General features: G+C 45.0%; 1 protein-coding gene across 1 annotated transcript in view; it reads left to right on the top strand.

Annotated features, from left to right (window-relative positions):
* Positions 1–18,213, top strand: part of TFAP2E (transcription factor AP-2 epsilon) — a 44,855-nt gene extending 26,642 nt beyond the window's left edge. Inside the window, exons 4-7 of the mRNA XM_077837894.1 lie at positions 10,276–10,504; positions 11,729–11,847; positions 16,870–17,011; positions 17,925–18,213. Coding sequence (XP_077694020.1) covers positions 10,276–10,504; positions 11,729–11,847; positions 16,870–17,011; positions 17,925–18,213 — 779 coding nt within the window. The remainder of the gene's footprint in view (positions 1–10,275; positions 10,505–11,728; positions 11,848–16,869; positions 17,012–17,924) is intronic.
* Positions 18,214–20,254: the final 2,041 nt, after the last annotated feature.

Here is a 20,254-nt window from a genome sequence, read left to right as displayed (position 1 = left end):
AAAGATCTTGGCTAAGCACTGGGTCTCTTCGTGTTAGCGATCTCGTGGGAACAGTTGGAGGCTTCTGCCCTGTACTCCATTTTCCCTTTGAGATTCTAAGTTCCATTTACCGATCATCACCCAGGAATCTTGAAAGCTGAAAGATAAAAAACAAGATTCTTTCGATCCTTCCATTTGAAAAGGCCTGCAAGCAGAGTGCGGCATTTCCTAGAGAGGGTCTTTGACATGGGGACTTGGTTCAGGTCGTGCATTCAAGATAAAGAAAATACCTGTATAATCCCCTCTGGGAAGAAAGGATAATTACAGACTGCAGGTTTGAAATATAGCTGATGGCACTGACCTCCTTCTCAGGACCATCAATAAATACCTCCCTGCTGAAACACCAGGAAATTGAACAATCTGAACTCTGAAGTACCGTCTGATTGAAAATAAGAGCTTTCAACAGTACAATAGGAGCTACTCTCACTCACACCCACATGCAGACACTTCTTGTATATCTGTGTATCTACAGTATGTAATTTACAACTGGAGACATTCAAACTGAGGTTAGATTAGTCCTCCTTGATGGATGCTGATAATCCTTTGCCCTTCTTAATGTTTACAAACATTAATTAACTAAAGCCTCTCAACCCTGTCTACATAAATACATCTTACCAGTGGGCAAAATGAGGCAGAGAGAGCTTAAGTGACATAGACAACGTCCCACTTTGTGCCAAGGAATGGAATCCAGGAATCTTGATTCCCTGTCTGCTGCTCTAATCGCTAGCCATTGTTGTTTCTAATGCAAGGGGCTGGACTAGCTTACACAGAAGGTTCCTTTGTGCTAGCATCTAGAATTCTATCACACACAGTGAAACTTGTCTTAAGCAACCTCTCAAAGGACTGATAAAAATAGATTACTCAGTGCAGGTGTCCTTTTAAAGGTGGAGCAGAACTTTACTCTCACGGTTGTAAATCTATAGTAACTCCATTAAACTCAGTGGAGTTGACACCAGTGAGAGGAGAAAGAACCAGGACCAATGTGTCTAAGGATATTTCTGGGGGCTGAGTCTTAAGATTAGAGGCTGTTTTGTAGGGTTGGTCTCCTGTACAGGTTTCACTGAATACCTCTTTAAAACACCCATCCAAGTGTTAACATTCTGAGTTTCTGAAGAGATGTGGCTATAACAGCTGCATTACACAGAGGTTTGATGTAGCTGGGGTCTAGGGTTCGATAGGCATGTGTCAGAGAGAAGGGGAAAACAGGCTGGTAGGAAGGGTGACGTTTATTGATCTACGTACTCCCTGTTTCCTCTTCACCGTGCCCAGTGACTGAGTTGGAAATCAAGCTGAGCAAGTAATTTGCAGTAAACAATTTAGTTGTCAAATGTTGCCACTTTTTCTGCCCACAAATTGTTTTCAAGAAGGACAAACATTTCTCAAATGAAAAAGCACGTGCCCGCTTTTGTTGTAAAATATTTTCTCCTGTAAGAACAATTCGCTGTGAAGACCCAATATCTGAACCTCAAACTGTGTCCATCATTCTCCTCATCCTGGTGTCTGAGTGGCTGGTGGCTAGCTAGAGAAATCATGTGGTACTTTCCCTGTAATTTGATTGGATGCCATATGTACACTACCTGACCACCACTGTGCATACTACTAATTTGTCAATTAAATAGAAGCTTCAAAATTTGCTTGTGGTGAATATTCCTGGTTAAACATTGCTGTTTACAAGTTGCCTACTGAAGCTTGAAGGCTCAGATGTTTGTGGGAAGCAAACGTGAGCGTACTGCAGACACAGCAGAATTGAAATTCACTTTTGAATTCAAATGAAGATTTGCAAAAGGCTCTTTCCTGATTTACACCCAGATCTTGTTTGAAACTTCTTTGAGCAAAATTCAGTGATTCATAACCCCTCCTCATCAGGATGGCATGTCAGTGGGAATAAAGCCAGCTATAGGGAACAAGATGAAAAATTTAAACCTAAGAAATACCAAAGCCAAGGCTGCAAGACTCCCTCCATCCAGTCCAATTTCCTTGTAAAGCTCTCTTTGCTACATACTGGTGTGTGCCAGGGGCTAAGAATGCAATTTTCTAATGAAAGAACAGGGAAGAGAGCCATTTTCAAATGTACATCAGGAGTTTAACTGACTAGTCTCTAAGGACAGTATCTGGTTCGACAATAGAGTTTTGAGATCCAAGCACTGCAAGGAGTTTTTATATATTCACAAGCTCAAATATCCACTTGTTGCAAAGACAGACAGCACCATGGATGCCTGGAGGTGGAATGTCATTGCCACCAAAGCACCATGCACTCAGAAAAAGGATGGAGGTTATCTCCAGAGGCAACAGCACCACAGGGTTACAGATCTGTCAGTGCTGCAATCCTAACCCATCCCTGACAGATGAAAGCTTATTCTGCTTGATGTACAATGGGAGCTGGGGATAGAGAGATGTCTGCTTTCTAACAGACACTGAGGTTGGTGTGGGATGGGTCAAACCGGAAAGGGAAAAATAAGAAACTTTCCAAGCCCTCACTTTTCTCACTTTTTGAGAGGAACCTCTTGGATACATTTCCTCTTTCCTTTCTGGTTTCTCTCTGCACCTGGAACCTGAATCCAAAACAAAGGCTTCTGTGCGTAGGGGACTCTTAGCTGGGACCAGGAGCAAACATGCTAGAAACCTCATGCTTACGCTTCCTAGCCTTGGAAGCTCTCCAGCCCAATTCTACAGAAACAAGCCTTACTCTGTTCTCCCTGGCACTGGTTTCACACCCATCTAGTTCCATTGGCTCAGTGGAGTGACTCCTGATTTACACTGGTGTCAATTGTCAGTGAGAACCAGTCCCAAGACATTCAGATAAATGACCAGGAGTTTGGATGCTTCCCCAAACCAGAACCAAACCCAAACTCCAAGCTTCCTTTCTTTCTGCTACATTTTGTAAACACCAATCTGTACATTTTACAAACCTTGGCCCTGCTCTCATGCACTCTGAGCACATCAGAGGGGACTGCAGTGAAGCCCATGAAGTTCCCTGGATAAGCGAGATCAGAATCAGGGCCAATTGTTAGCGGCCAACACATTATTCTTCCAATGGAGCAGAAGAGAAACCCTCCTCTAGCCATGCTCCTGGTGCTGCAGGGAATGATCAGTTTACAGATTGTAAAGTGACAATTAAAGCTCTCAGTTGCAGGGAGTGTGATGTACCATTTATTGCGGGGGGCTGAGGCAGCTGCTTAGGGAAAGTCAAGTGCTGGGTCCAGATGCTTTGCAAGGAAGGATTCTGATACCGGAGTAAATGTGTAAAGATTTTTTTTCCCCCAGCAAACTGTAGGCAAAAGTGGATCTAGTGTAGCTCTCATTTCCCTCTGCTCTTGCTGGGGCTGTGTTTGTAATATGAGCCCTGTGTCCCTCACATCGCCTGGCCCATCTTCACCCTGCAGTGGGCCCAGCCAGGCACAGGTCACAAAGAGACCCTCACCTGAGTCTCCATTACAATCCACTCAGCAATAGAAGGGGGTAGGTAGCAGGCAAAGATGGCCTTGGGTGAATGCCCTCAGAGCAGGGGGCCTCCTCAGCCAGCGCAGAGCTGGCAAAAGGACTCTGTGCAGTCTCCCTGCACAGCCCCTGGCACCAGGGCATCCTGATGGGAGGAGGGGATGTGGCCAGGGAGCTCTGCACTCCAGTTATTCTGGGCTGTAGAATGGCCACAAGTTAGAACAGCCCCTCGGACCTAACTTCAACAGGGGGCTATGCAGCCCCCGCTGAATCCAGAATCCAGGAGGTACAGAGATGGCTTGAAGCCACCTTTCCCCTCACCACCCTGGGCTATATTGCCTGAGGCACAGCACAGAACCCAGGCTCCTGGCCTCCCATTACATTTTGAGAAAACTGCAGCATCCCACTGGAGATGCCAGGTCCTTCACAGGTTGGTCTTTCAGCTCCCTTCTGTCTATCTACAAAGCATCAACCAGTCTCATATCTTGGCACTGTATCTACTCCCCCTGGCTACATCTACCATCCCAGCACTTTCACCTACAGGATCTTTCATCCAAGGATCTCAAAGCACCTGACAAGCTTTAATTAAACAGCACAACATTCCTCCAAGGTATCTTTATCCCCATTCTGCAGATAGTGAAACCCAGGCACACAGAGAAGAAATGACACAATGCATGTCCAGGGCAGAGCTGGAATAGCACCCAGAGTCCTGACTTCCAGTCTCTCAGCTCTTACCACCAGGCCACTCTGCAGCATTTGTGGGTTTATAGCAGCTCCATGGCATGGTCCAGCATGATGAGCATGGGGTGATAAAACCCTGTTGAAAGCAGTGAGGGAAGGTACGCAGAATGGCCACATGGCTGTCTGTTCTTAGAAACTGGGACACATTTTGAAATCTCTCTCGGCCCTTGTTATGAAAGTCCCTGTCTCAGATTAATTGAGTTCTGTCTCAGCGTGTGAGTTTCACCATCTCAGAAAGCTATGCCCAAGGTGTGTGCAGAGGACAAAAGAGATGCAAATCAGCATGCACACACACACACACACACGATATTTCTGGTTGGAAATCACAAGTTTCTCTCATTCTAAGGGAAGACAAAACAGCATGTACCCTCTAGAACCATGGCTGGACGCTCACATAGGATTTTAGGTCACCATTTACCCTGCTGTTCGGCACACACAAAATGTGTAATGTGTAGCAACCAGTGCCTCCCCTGGGAGAGTAAACCAGACAGTGAGATCCTGAGCTCTGCCTGATGGAAATGCACCTGGCAACACGAACAAGAAACACAGAGGCAAATTTCCTTCCAATATCTGCCCACTGCTTGCACGTTTATTACTGACACTGCAGTATTTTTAATGGCTAAATTTATTATACGAGAGAGGATAATAGATCAGAGACTATGTGAGAAAATCCCCCCTGATATTTCAGGACAACGTCATTTCAAAGCAAGTTCAAAGCTTTTCAAACCTTGGGCAAGTCTGTAGGGCTAGATTCACCTAACTCCCATTTATTTCAATAGGAGCTAGATGTCTAAGTACCTTTGTGAATCTGGGCCTCGGTTCTCCATCTATAAAATGGAGATGATAATACTCCTTGTCTTCACCCTTGTCTATTTACGCTGTAAGTTTCTTGGGGCAGGGACTGCTTCTCGCTATGTGTCTGTTCAGCGCTCAGTACTATGGGTCCCTTTTCTCAACCGGAGCCTTTTTGCACAAACAGAATACACCAGTTGTGCCAAATAAATGCTATTCATTAATGTCACGCTGCCATTTATAGTCTTAAAGCCCCGGATTTAACTTGGGATTTCTAAAGGGACACAACTAAAGATAGGTGGCCCCAAAACACAATCTATCCATCTGCCTAAAACTGTCTGCAGACTCCATGAGTTTTCCCCCCAGAATGGGAACTTAATGTTCCTTGCTTAAAAATAAATCCGTGCTGGTCGCCCAGCACACAAGCCACATCTTTTAAATCCCTCCTTAAATCCCACCTTTGCTTTGCAGAACACTGTCTTCTAGCACTGCCTGGGCTGTAGGCTCCCTGCAACTGCGGACCTCTGGGAACACGCCCCCAGCCCCATCTCTAACGCTACCAGGTCCTCCCTTGTCTGAGCGCATTATTTAGCTGTTGCATAGTCTGTAAGCTCTCTGGGGCAGGGGCTGTCTTTCAACATTGGAGCTAAATGGGGTAATAATCTGGGTAACTGTTTCTATAGAAATAATTAAGTAATAATAATTGTTGTAGTGAAGCAGAAAGCATCAGGAAAGAAAGAGGTTTCAAGTTTTCCAGGCAGTTACTAAAAATACACAATAAAAGTATCACCGGTGAGTCAAGAGGGCAAGGGCTTAAATCCATAGAAGCTAAACTATGCAGACAGTGCCACCTAGCCATATTTTATCAGCTTCCCCATTCTCCCTATCCCATTGATTTCTGTAGCTTTGAAAGCTCTGGCAGGTAGAGGTGATGCTCACTAACTTAAATCAGATCCATTGCCAGTCCCCTAGCCCAGCTCAACACCCACACACACACAGAGAAACCCACCACTGCTGCATCCCTTTGTCCTCCTGGAGTAATTCCCTTCAGCTGAGCCCTATCCAATTACCTCTCCTCCCCAGCCTGGCTGTCTGGCAATCCCTGCAGTGAGGAGACAAACACCTGTGGTGAGTTCTGTGTCCAGAAGAGCATTTTAACTCCTTCCTTGCCACCCAGTGGCTGGGTTTATATTCACCCTGTTACACAGATGAGCAGAGCCTTGGGCGTGTCCCTGTAACATTCATGGTGGAAATACAGTCTTTGTATAATACAAGGACAGATGGCTCAGCTCACCAAAGTTCCTAATTTGGGTCCTATATTTCTAGGGTTATCCATCTGCAGTGGGGTCAATTCCTCCCTTGCATAATGACAGGTTTCAGAGTAACAGCCGTGTTAGTCTGTATTCGCAAAAAGAAAAGGAGGACTTGTGGCACCTTAGAGACTAACAAATTTATTTGACCACTGATGTCCATCTGTTTGCATTTGGAGAGGAAGATGATGTCTGTCTGTATCCGCACAAGTTTTTTCATGAAGTTGATAGATACATTTGTTAGTCTCTAAGGTGCCACAAGTACTCCTTTTCTTTTTGCGAATTCCTCCCTTGATATACACACCTATTTCTCATGGAGTCTAATGGAAGAATAAGCCTACTGATGGGAAGGCAATACCCGCAGTGTTCCAAGGTGGATCAAACCCCATACAGGACATCTCAGGTGGTCTAAACCAAGCAGACTTTAAAGGAGAAAGCCCAGTACAATGCAGCCTGCTTAATTTGTATATCAGAGCCTTAAGGCTGGAGGCAAACACCCCTGAACACTGGGAATGTTCCGATTTAGATTTGTATCCAAACCGTACAACACAGTGCCGCCTCTGCTTAGCACACAGAGTAGCAGAACGCTTCCTGGGGAGAACCATCCAATGGCCCGAAGCCCAGCTAGTTTGCCTTGAAAACCTTGTCCCCATAATGTAATTTTAAATCTTGCTACAGTGGTTCCTCCTGCTGTACTGGGGCCCAGGTCTAAATCTCAGAAATGTTCTTTGCTTAGTGCAACACAGCACTTCCCAGATGGTCAGTCATCTGGAAGCACCAACATGGTTTGGAAAGTGAGATTCTGCTTGCATCGGAAACAAAGCAAACCCAGAGCTAGTGCAGGCAGGGCTTCGTGTTGCCTGCTGAGTACTGGGTAAACCTCTGAGAGTCTTGTGCTTCCTTCTTGTCTGCAGGCTGACTGGTGTTCCGATCACCTGAGTCTTGAGGCAACAGGAAAGCAGCTTTCTGCAGATCAGGGGGACATTTTGGTTTGCTCATGACAAGAGCCAATTTTGGTTCCAAAAAGGCCAAAGAAACCAAACTCCCAGTCTCTGATGGTAGTTTTGTCTCTCATCTGCAGCAGGTTTATTGGTAAAAAAGCTGGAGATCGGACCAGGCAAACAGAAAGCGACACCAAAACAAAAATATTTCATGTAGTTATGTTTGATTGTCTGATTGGATTAAGGAAGCCTGGTCTAGTGGATAGGGTAGTGATCTTGGAGTCAGGAGATTTGAAGTCTATTCCCAGCACTAGCAATGGCCTATTCTGTGACCTTGGACAAGTTACTTCCCCTCTCTTTGCCTCTGTTTCCCCTTCCACCTTTTTGTCTGTCTTGTCTATTTAGAGTGCAAACACTTTGGGACGGGACTCTCTCCTTCTGTGTATGTACAGCACCTAGCAAAATGGGGCCCTGGTCTCAGTTGGGGTTTCTAAGCACTACTGAAATACAGATCATTATTCAAATTAATTGTCTGCTATGGGTTCTCCTTGTCACAGCACCTATAACATTCAGAAAGTCATTGCATGTAACAGAGGCTGCCTAACTGGTTCTGGACTGTGGCTCTGGGAGTGGCAGGGACTAGCTTAGTCTTCTCTAGGTGGATTGGTTTTCTGCAGTGTGCATATTCCTAAAAAAAAGTCAGCACGTTTTAAAACTGTCATAGTGACACACCATGTGTCAGTGCCTCATCATGTCCTGTTCATCCGCCCGTCACCGTGCTGCCATGGACCGTAGCGCCTGGCCTTGCTGCCCCGCACTCTGTCACGGCATGGAATGCCTCCCAAACACATGTCTGCATTTTACCTTTTTGCTCTGCAAGGTGAGCTTTCCAATAGCTTCCAGCATTATACCGCACCAAGTCCAAGATTCGCTCTCTCATCCAGGACCAGGGGAAAACAAATGCTGTGACATGTGGATGAGTCGTGTTGCATGGTTGTACCGTCCTGCATGGATATGTAGTCAGACACACAGATACGTAGGTGCCCAGTGGTGCACGGAAGCATGAATACACTTGATGCATGAATCCACAGGGATGAAGTATGAACCTACAAGTAATGCACAACTCTTCACTGACACATGAATGCATGGAAACACGTGGACACACTGTGATGCACAAAACACATGAAACCACAAGACATACACAGCTCTCCAGGGATGCATGGGGCTGCATGGATGCATGTTGATTCATGTCTCAATGAAGTCCAAAAACTTAGAAATGCATGGACCTGCAATGAGACACATCTTTGCAGTGATACGTGGACATTTTTAAAACATGCTCTGGCTTTTTATTTTAGGAATGTGCCAAGGGATAAATATTAACCATCCGGGGAATGTGAAAGAAAGCCCTGACGTCGCTGCTGTCTGGAAGCAGCTCTGCTTTCCTAGCCCATACGGTGATGTTCTTGAATCTTTTAGCCTCTGTTCTTCCCTTAGAACCTCTCCATCAGCCACAATCCCAAGTGTCACAACTGTCAGAACTTTACCCTTTGCTAGTCAGTTCCGAAGGGAAACCCATGCAACCTGTCCTTCAGTCCCCCGACGTTGTCAGAGTTTCACACTGAGAGGGAACTTAATAGACCATAGCTTATTTCCATTCATCTTTTAGCCCTAAAACATTAGCCATTTTTATGTAACATGTGCTGCTCTTTTATTGCCATGCTAACAAGTTGTTGAGCTGTATTTACAATATGCTGATTGTAAGGCCCCCTTAATGGGCTCAGTATACTTGCCCTTTCCGATTAAATTTCAGGTTTGCTGTTTCATTTTGGGCATGTGTATTTCCTTTATAAAACCTGGATCTCACCCTGTTATTTGTTGCTCTAAGTATTAGGCATGTGTACTGTTTGAATGTACATCATGGAGTGACCATTACTCAGTAACCACAAAGAATGCCAGGGTTTAAACAATCTGGAGTGATTGCATTTGCAGTTAGCTATGGCGTCTTTGAAAACCGTGGATTCAGAGTTAAATTGGGTATTAATTTCAAAATATAAAACCCAAAGTCACTTGGCACAAGCCTCTGCCATGGCTCTAACCAAGAAACCTTTATTGTGTCTAAAGAGGTTTCATAGTGAAGTGATGTCTGGGGAAAATAGGCCAGTTTCACTCTCGGTGTAAGGCCATGGGCTCTGTGTGAGCTTGCTGTTCACCATCATCCGTCTGCCTTTCTGCTTTTAATTGGCATTTTCCCCATTAAGTATAAGGCAGTTTGTTCTGGGTTGTTTGGTGAACTGATCTTTTCAGTTAACTTTAGACCAGGGTGACCCAAGTGTGGGGTTCCCGCTTGCTGTGTGCCTGATCCAAAGCCAGATGAAGTCAATATGAGCCTTCCCATGTCCACTCACATCTCCCTTAGCTCCCCTGGGGTTTGCTGAGTCTCAGATAACGGAGGCACTAGGAACAGAGTCCAGGTCTGTTGTTCCTCCCTAATGGTGCTGTGTGACCATGGGCCCCAATGAAAATCCCAAATCCAAAACCCCTCCAAAAATCAGCAGTGCTGGAAATCTTGAGACAGGATCCAGATCTGAGTTTTGCAAATGGCCCCTTTCTCTGTGACAGGCCAAACCAAAATCTTGGATCCTAAGCACCCCTAAGACAGACAGGGGAAGGCGGGATTGGGGATCTGGTCAAAATTATGCACCTGGTCCTTTCCTAGAGGCCAAACAAGAACCCCGGGTCCTAGCACCCCTGAATTTGGAGGGATAAGTTACAGATCTGCATTTTGCCTGGTTTTCAAACCCACCCCTCAGGCAGTTTCTCTTTCTCCATTAAGAAACATACAAGACCAAGGAAAACACCATGGTCATGTCTGTTTACTTCTTACGACGGAAATGCCTGTACATTGAGCTCCTGGAATGCTGCCAGAGTGGCCCCAAGCATCACCAAGTTTCTGTTTTCTCTGCTTTAGATCCTTTCCAGTGACATTCTTTCTCTCTTGCTGCTTTTCCTTCCAGTGCCCATCCCCTCGAAGGCAAACGGCACCACCATCTCTGCCCTATCGATGAACAAAGACAGTTTGATTGGAGGGGTGACAAATCCCAACGAGGTCTTCTGCTCCGTGCCTGGCCGGCTCTCCCTTCTCAGTTCCACCTCTAAGTACAAAGTGACTGTCGGGGAGGTGCAGAGAAGGCTCTCCCCACCAGAGTGTCTCAATGCCTCTCTTCTCGGGGGAGTCCTAAGGAGGTAAGTACCACACCTTACTTATCTTCCTCTGATTTTGTCTCTCCTCTGCTTCCTTCAGGTCAAAGTGTCTGAGCTATTTCCAGTGATGAACCCTTGCCGGTCATTTTTAATTATTTGCATTGCAGTAGAGCCTAGGAGCCTCAGTCAAACACAGAACAAAAAGATAAACCCTGCCCCAAAGAGCTTACAGTCTAGGGAATGCCCTTGAGACTGTCCCACTGACTTCAGATGGCATCTGCGGGTCCTTCCGATTTGGTATGATGTACAGGTCTGGTTACAATTTCAAACCCCGAGATCTGAATCTGGGAAAGTTCACATTCTGATCCAAATTGTGCAGCTGCCCCCTAGCTCTATAAAAGGCCAAGCCAAAGCCCTATCCCAAACACCTTGCCAAACTTCAGGGGTGTTCAATATCTGAACCCAAGTACGAATTTTGCAGCTTGTGCCCTAGTTCTGGGATCCATTGCAAGTGCTTTGTTCAACTCTACCACGTGGTTATTCTTATATCTTGTCATCGGATAGAGAAGTCCCAGTCCAGGGCTCTTTTTATCTCAGAACAGCAAAGGCTGCAGAGTTGTTGAATTAAATTATTCCAGTAACAGGCCACATGTTTTGCTGCTGCTTTGGGGGATAGTCAATTTTATTGCCTTTTGCGGAGATGCAGCCCCAAACCTGCAATGAGCTCACTGGTTGGCTGTTGCTGTTGTCACTCCAGTAAGACCCACCTTTTGGAACAATATTAAAGCCCAGCAGGTCTCTGTGCACTTCTGGGCACATGGGTATTTTTGCAATATAGCGCATCACCTTGCAAGTTCCTACAAGTTTGCAGCCCAAATGCTTCTTTGTTAATGAATCTGTGAGTCTCCTGCACAAACTTAGATGAGCTGCTGTTTGTTGGAACAAAGGCATCACAGAGGATTGCTATTGTTGAGAATTTGAAACAATAAAACTAGTGATTGGATGAAGGTTCTTTTTAGTCTCATATCTGTTTCATTCTCTCCAGGGCTATAAAAGAATCCAGGACTACTGTGTCATTTGGAATATAGAAATTGATTTTAACAAACTTTATATTCTGTTATCAGTAGTTCTTACAATTGAGATTCGTGAAGCTTATTGTATATTTTATGCCAGATCAAGAAACTACTCAGTTACAACAGCAATTTGTGTGTTGCTTTTTCTTTCCTTTCAACTAAAATCTTTTCCCTCCTTGTTTCCCTCTTGCAGGGCAAAATCAAAAAATGGTGGAAGGTGTTTAAGGGAAAGATTAGAGAAAATAGGCTTAAATCTACCTGCAGGAAGGCGTAAAGCTGCCAATGTCACTTTGCTGACGTCGTTGGTGGAAGGTAAGAGTCGTTCTGTGGTTTAACATCAGACTGGGGTGCCCAACCTTTGCCCATTCTAAGTCCTCCATTTGCAATTTGACAGAAGGCCTAAAACAGAACAGATTATGCAGCAGCCATCATTAAGCCAAAGTGGGGTCTGCATGTAATTCTCCATCTTGACCCAAGCACATCTTCTGAACTAACAGATTTCTGCTGGGCTAACAAGAGCACAGTCTGGAGAAAGCACTCACAATCGGAACGAGGTAGGACTCTGCAGACCTGTCAAGGCAAATGTTGCAGCGCTTACACATGGCAACCAATGCTTTTGGGGTCCTTTAGAACATCACGGGATCTAGAATTTAGAACCACTGAAATCTGAAACCCAACCTGTGTTGCTTAGCTATGACTGGTTCACATAAGTCAAATGTTATTCTTTCTGCTCCCTCATTGTATGAGCTTAACTCTTCAAATCAAATTTTCAGCACTAGTTTGAAATGTGCTATAAATGACTATTGGAGCTTAAAATTCACTTTTGTGAATTACTACAAGTAAAACTCAGTTGCATGAAGATTCACAGAAAGCAAACACAAAAGGAGCAGGAACGCGGCCAAAGCAAACTCATTAAGAAATTATCACGAATATTCACCACCCTATTCACAAATATGCACTCACTTCTATTGCAAAGTTACTGCACTACTGAAAATGTTGTGTCCTTGGCCCAAACAGACCTGTTTGTTGGGACTCAGACTTGTGTAGATCTCCACATGTTCCCTTGACTTGCCTTTGAAATAGGTCAAATGCACTTCCAATCCTAGCTGCCCCTATGTCTGGATTCATGATACACTAGTGCTCCGCACACTCCTTAAAAATATGCTTGAGGTTGGCTCAATGGCTCTGCTGTGTGAGACAGCAGGGTTCAATTCCCAAAAGAGAACAGTGAGGGAACCACAGCCTTCTAGGGTGTGTAGAGGGAGACAGTCTGTAGTGGCTGATCTGTGAGTATGGTGGGTGCTGAGTGAGGCTACGGGAAATATGCTATGTAGGGCCTCCATAGTCAACATATAACTTGCCCTTTAAACATGAAGTCCCCTTGCTTAAAGCTGCATGTTTAGTAGTTCTCCTCACAGCCTTCACACTATGGAAATGATGATGTTGCTACCGCATCTATGGACCAAAGGACACAGGAAGGAGACAAATGAAATGGTAGCTCCAACTCCCTTCCAGCTTCGGAATCCATTGTATTTGCGCCCAGCGTGTTGGAGGCAGCTGCCTGCAGTTTTTGAATAGAAAATTGTCTCCATTGTTGCCAGCAAATTAAATGACCCGCTTCATTAGGTGGAGGTTGTTACCAAGGGCAGTCGGTGCGCGCTGAATGACAGGCTGATTTCCATTCAAAGAAAAGAACGAAAAGAACGAAAGAAAGGAAGAAATATACATTTTGATTTCACGAGGCTGCTGGCTTTTTGGTTACTGCTTAACGGCTCATAGTAAATAAAAGAGTGGGGCCATGTGTGCTTGATGGATCTGATTTCCTCTTGCAACTCAGCGTTCTGGTATTGGAAGATGGTTCACCCAGGGGAAGGTGCTAATGCTTTGCCATTTTTCAGCAGACAGAAACTAGGTTGCCCTGCTATGCCCCAGGCCCCTTTTTTCTTGGACATTTGCCGTCTTATTTTAATCTGTTTGCTCCCCTCTGCCTCTTCAACCTCTGTACTTTTATTTATTCATTTTTTTATTTATTACTGGGTGTTTCTGAGCATTAATTATATTTTTATATTGATGCAGAGCTGTTCATAACTATAGATGGAGGGATGATGTCATTTATTTGTACATAAGCTTTCGTGAGCTACAGCTCACTTCATTGGATGCATACTGTGGAAAGTGCAGAAGATCTTTTTATACACACAAAGCATGAAAAAATGGGTGTTTACCACTGCAAAAGTTTACCACTGCAAAAGGGGGGAGAGAAAACCTTTTGCAGTGGTAAACACCCATTTTTTCATGCTTTGTGTGTATAAAAAGATCTTCTACACTTTCCACAGTATGCATCCGATGAAGTGAGCTGTAGCTCACGAAAGCTTATGCTCAGATAAATTGGTTAGTCTCTAAGGTGCCACAAGTACTCCTTTTCTTTTTATAGATGTAGGGAGAATTGGTGGCTGTGGGTAAATGAGACAGGGGAATAAAAATCATCACCTAAAATAGCAAAAGAAGAACATTAGACACATAAGGCTGTACTCGAGGGATGTGCTTAGTGGACAGTTTGCTTGCTTCCAGAGCTTTGCTTCAAGTAGAACTCACACGCTGTTTCTCCTGTGCTAAGGTTCAGCCAGTTTGGAGTCTAAGATTTGTCTCTTTTGATTCTCAAGTGCCAATCTCATCATCTTATAAAGAGGAAGCATGGCATGCTAGAACCAGGGGGAAGGGAAGAGCAGAAGCCATCCTGATGTCCTCCATGAATGTACTATGCAAATCTCAAGGACAGTATTTAGCACTTAGATACTGCAATGCTAGACATGTTAGAAATATTTAAGAGAGCCACATGGGCAAATCAGTAGAAATAGAAATGTGTGTTTGGAATTTTTCATGGGATTTTCGGCCGTCTGCTCTCTGGCATTTTGGGTTCAGGCTTCACTGGAGTTACACCAGGGATGAAGTTGGCCTTAATTCTACACAAGATACCAGGTTACGTTCCAACTTTCAAAACACTCTCAAACACTCCAGAAAAGAGTTTGAAAAGAACGTGGCTAATGTAGGCATCTGGCCTGAAAACTTTACTGAGACTGCCCAGGCGCTGAAAGAAACACGTGGGATGAAATGTTGGCTGAATTAGGGCATTACCTGTGTAAAGTCACTTGACAACTCTCCTTCATGGCCATCTCTGCCATGTGCCCTCCTGCGCCACACTGGCCTGAAGGTGTCCCAATCTATTTCATTACAGCAGGTAAGGAAGCCCCTGCTCCACCAGGCCCTGATTCAGCAAAGCACTTTAAGAACATGTACTGACCCTCGGATCAAGCCCCTTTACAGTGTCTCAAGTTGGGCTCCCAAATCACTAGTCACCTTCAAAACACTTAGCTTTAGCCACTACCACATGCTTCCACCAAGCACCAAGGACAGAGCCAAGAAGTCCCAACTTCCAGTGCTTTGCTTTAACCCCTCTGTTATAGCTTCGGTTCCACAGAAGTGACTGTATTTTCATGCATATTGTGCACACGCACATGTGCCCACACACACAGAATTGCCCCCTCTCTGATCTTCTAGTATTTCATGATATAGTGATGGCTGAGGGAGCGAGGAGGGAAAGGAAACTGAGACGCTTCGGACAGGGAAGCGCAAACACTCTGCCCAAACGAGGCTTCACGCACAATTCTCAGAGCTGGGGTGGCAGCGATGGGAACTAGGTTAATGCTATTAGGATGGATGGCCTAATACGTATGAACAGTGGGGGGCAAGTCAAATTAGCTCTGTCTGCCTAACCGGGGGTTTGGGCATGATCAATTGCCATCAGCTCTGATTATTTCCATGGGGATGCCTGAAGATGGATCAATTTCATCAATGAGAGGGCAGTTCCATGGAATGATGGATACCTAGGCTGAGCACTCTCCCCTTAGGCCTTTCTGTTCAGTGAGGAAGGATACAAACAAGAACCTATCTTCCTTCTATTCCTCCTGTGCTTCCCCCCTTCCCCTGTTCTTGAGTAATCACAATATTAGGGTGTCCCCCCCCCACAAAAGGAGTCAGTCCCCTTTGATAGTCTGGGTTTGTGGTAAGGCAGCATGGTTGCCTAACACAATGGGATCATACTCTGATTCTGAAATAGGAGGGCCAGTATGAAAAGATAGAAGGAGAATACCGGTGCGAGAAAGAGAGAGATGATGCGGGAGGTGGGAGGGACAGAGTTGTCTCTGTTATGCTTCCTCCTGCAAGAACACAGCACAATGGGCCAAATTCCACCCAGATGTAACTTCAGCCACATTGACTTTGGTGTGTTACTTTATCAGCCAGCAAAGGAGGGAGGGAGGGATTTTGTTCTTAGAGCTGGTGACTGTCAATCAGGACTCCTGGGGCATGATTCTCCCACAGCAGGGCACAAGAAACTCCCATTGCCTTCGGTGGGAGCTTGACATAGTGCAGCACCTCCAGAAGGGCCCCCTTGTGGCAGGTGCAACACGACAGGCCTGTCTGCCTCAGTTTTCCCTCCAAAGCATCTTCCCAAGTATAAATATAGCCCTTGTGCATTCCATTTATTACAGAAGTCCCATGCATGTAAATTTTAACAAAGTGCCACAACCTTTGTCTAGAACTTCCCTAGCATAATCCAAAACAGTATGCACAGCATACCGTCCTAGGATCCCTCCTCATGCTCCAGCTATCCAGCCCAGTCCTCTCCTGTCCTTGTACCAAGGCAGCCAGCCCAGCCCTTCCACATCCAGAGAACAGCTCCACTCTTCCCAGCAGGAACCCCACAGCCTCTCTGCTGGGAGATCATAGAATCATAGAATATCAGCGTTGGAAGGAACCTCAGGAGGTCATCTAGTCCAACCCCCTGCTCAAAGCAGGACCAATCCCCAATTTTTGCCCCAGATCCCTAAATTGCCCCCTCAAGGACTGAACTCACAACCCTGGGTTTAGCAGGCCATTGCTCAAACCACGGAGCTATCCCTCCCCCCATCCCTTTACCAGGGGAGCATCCCTCACTCCCCTCCCTGTCTCTGATCCTCTCTGGTTCTTTATAGCCCCCAGTGGTGCCCTGCCCTCTTAATTGGCCAAATGGGAGCACTTGTCTTTGAACAGGAGAGCTGGACCTACTTCTTCACAGGGGCTAGCCACCCTGTGACGCAGCTAGTCCCAGAATGCTAGAGCCAATCCTGGAGAGTCCAGAGTTTTTCTCCCCTTGGCTAGAGATCTGAGGAAAAGGGCATCCAGCCCCAACAGAAATGAGCAAGGCATCCCAATAAGATATGTGGAGACTTCTGCACAAAATGCTCCCTCGTTGTTACACAAGTACAGACCCAGCTCATTAATTTGTCCTTCTTCTAGGCGAAGCGGTTCACCTCGCCCGGGATTTTGGATACGTGTGTGAAACAGAGTTCCCAGCGAAGGCAGCAGCGGAATACCTGTGCCGTCAGCACTCCGATCCCAGCGAACTCCACACCCGGAAAAACATGCTCCTGGCTACCAAGTGAGTATGCATCCCCAGCAGCATCGAGGCGCCCTTGTGCTAGGCACTGTACATACATATCACAGAAAGACAGTCCTTGCCCCAAGGAGGACACACTCACGGTAATGGGCTGCACACACTCATATCCAACGGATACACAACACAGTGAAATGCATCATTCACTCACATTGGAAGGACGAACATGAACATTCAAAGGACATGCTCATTGACACTGCACGCATTTGGCTTATGTTTGCCTTTCATGACATCTCCTTTGGGGATAATGCATCACTTCACCAAACACTTTCCTCTTATTTTTTGTTGTTGGATTGTTTTAAGCTAACTGTTTTCAAGTGGTGTTCTGCTCCAAACAGTGACTCATTAAAAATAGCTTCATGGGGTTCCTTGCTTTTTGGGCCTCAGAGACTTTCAGATCATTTCACTTAGTTTACAGTAAAAGGATTTTATTTAACTGCCAGTCCTGCAAACTCATCCTGGGACCTGAACTTCAAGCCAGGTTCTTTCCTTCTTGGACATCATCACCAATCATAAAGATTCTGCAAGCTAAATCATGCCCTAAGTAATACCTGTGCAACCCCATTGCCTTCAAATCATGCCCTCAGTGACACCTGTGCAAACATGATTCTTACTGGGGCTTCATAATGATGCACAGGGAATTGAATCGGAGACCCATTAAACTCATCTCGTCCAGGCTAGCAAACAGCTAGCCAATGGAAATGACCTTCAATCCCTACCAGCTCAGGGCTGAATTCAGACCAGTGTCCTGGAAGGGAAACACTTGGAGTCTCTTGGCTCAGTCAGTCTCCCCAGTGATAACAGATTAAATGAATTACAGAAACAGAGCACAAACAGAAACTTAAGACCATAGGTTTCCAGCCTCTTTAAAAACGTAATGGCTTCCTTTCTCTTGTAGGCAAATTTGTAAAGAGTTTGCAGACTTGATGGCCCAGGATCGTTCTCCGCTTGGGAACAGCCGCCCGTCTCTCATCTTAGAGCCAGGTGTCCAAAGCTGCTTGACTCACTTCAGCCTGATAACCCACGGCTTCGGGGGTCCAGCTATCTGTGCAGCACTCACAGCCTTCCAGAACTACCTGGTGGAGTCCCTCAAGGGTTTGGATAAAATGTTCATGAACAGCACAGGGAATGGGCATGCAGCTGGAGACTCTAAAGCATCAGAGAAAGAAGTGAAACATCGGAAATAACATGCTGTCTCCCTCCCCCTCCCCACTGGGGGGAGTTCTTCCCAGCTCATGATAGGAGGTCTGATCTTATTGGTGTTAGAAAAAAAATATGTTTTCCGAACTACGATGTTTGAACTTGAGACGCAACTCTTAAAGCAAACAAATAAACAAGAAGATTTAAAGAATTTAAGAAAGAAGAAGAAGAAAAAGAAGAAGAAAAGAACCTTAATGGACATCACTGAGATCACGAGAATAAGACAGGTTGATGGCTTTTGTTTATTTTAATGGTGGATGCAGGAAGCCAAGTCATGTGCAATTTTATTTTGTTTTGTTTTTTAACCCACAACAAAATACTGAAGTGCCCCAGGAGTCTGTTCAAACTGAAACACCGAAAAATCACCAGAGAGGAAAGGCCTCAGCCACTCAAGATGCTTTTGAAACTGAGGCAGAAGTAAGTCAGGTGGGATTTTTTTGTATTGCAGGCAGATCTGGATGTATAACCTGCCTTCAACAGGCAGACAGGGAATCTTCCAATGATGCCACCTACACAATCGTCCTATGCCCAAGACAAGAGGAAAATCACCAGCGTTGCTGCCTTGATTTTCAAGCGGTTTTAAGACTTTGTTTACAGTTTGCAACAAACTGACACTCACTACAGATTTTCTCCAGGGCCTATGGAACCCTGAACCATGTCAGGAGAACAGTCTTACACTCAGACTTCTTTCCAAGATGGGAATTGATCAACGAGAACCTTCTGGAATGTTACATGCAAGCCAATGGGGTCAAGCAGGTTAAGTTACACCTGGGACTAAATAAAACTCCACAATCTACAAATAACAGCACATAGGTTTCTAAAATTAATAATAATAATTAATAAAGCACAAGGAGCAGAACTTGAACCAGGCCAAATCGAACTGAACTGTTCTAAATCTGTACATATTTATTTATGTGTAATTAAATCTGAAAGTTTTAAAATGTCCAGTGCAAGTTATTTATATCTAATTGAGTTGGGATTTTTTTTTTTTTGAAAGAGGAAAGTCTTTGGATTTTCTGCCATTAGAAATGGGAATGAAGTTTTGGAGTCACAGGCCTGTAGCATGGACAACAGGCTGTGATGATAATGGCTATCGAAGTTCTGCAGGGTTTTGTACTTGCTGTTGTTTCTCTGAGAGCTGCAATCGATGTACAACACACCACAGTGTCATTCTCATTATCTTAATAAACCTCTTTTTATTTGAAGAAAACACCTTCATGTTCTCTGGGACACTTGGTTTCTTCTGTTTCTGTGGCTGCCAGAAGGAAAAGTTCTATAAATCCAAGGGAGGGGAAGTCCCCTTTTGTTTTGTTTGTGTAGCTGATATTTGACTGAAATAAACTATGGATTAATAGAAATGAGCTGAGAGTTACTGGAGCTAGGATTTGCGCCCTGATCCTGCAAACAGCTGTACTTTGGGCAGGCCCCCTGCAAGAGCACAGAGCCAGTGGCAGGATTGAAGTCTTTGATTTTACTGAAGACAATACAGCAGAGATGGGTTTACAAAATGAGGATCTGGATCCCCACAAAGTTCTGGGGTGTTTGGATCCATGTTTTGGATTCAGGAGACAAAGACCATTGTGAAATTCAGACTGGAATTGGGGTTCAGATTTTACGCACACACTTGCCAAGTTCTAGGGTGTTCAGATCTGGAGTTTTGGCTCAGGTGTCTTGGTTCGGGCCTTTGTCTGCTTTATAGATATAGTTTTCCCTTAGGAATATAGCAGAGGCTGATGGAAAGTGTAGAGAAACCCTCAAATGATCGCAACATAAACATCCTTAAAAGGGAGATGTTTGGCAATTTAAAAGGAAACGTGAATTTTTTTATATTGAAATCCTCTAGGGATGGGCCCAAACTGGAGCCATTTTTCCAAATCATCATCCCTCCAAAACGTTCAGCATTCACATCAAATGGAAACTGGTGGAGAAACAGCACTGAGTTTGTAGTTTGCAAAACTAATCCCTAAACGACAATGCTCTGCAAAACCAAGAGAGTCCTGACTTGGCCACATTGGTGGCATCATCTTG

Source organism: Eretmochelys imbricata, chromosome 19 (assembly GCF_965152235.1).
Source record: "Eretmochelys imbricata isolate rEreImb1 chromosome 19, rEreImb1.hap1, whole genome shotgun sequence".
NCBI classification, from domain to species: domain Eukaryota; kingdom Metazoa; phylum Chordata; order Testudines; family Cheloniidae; genus Eretmochelys; species Eretmochelys imbricata.
The sequence above is the reverse complement of the archived record's forward strand: the minus strand, read 5'-3'. Positions and strand labels throughout refer to the sequence as shown.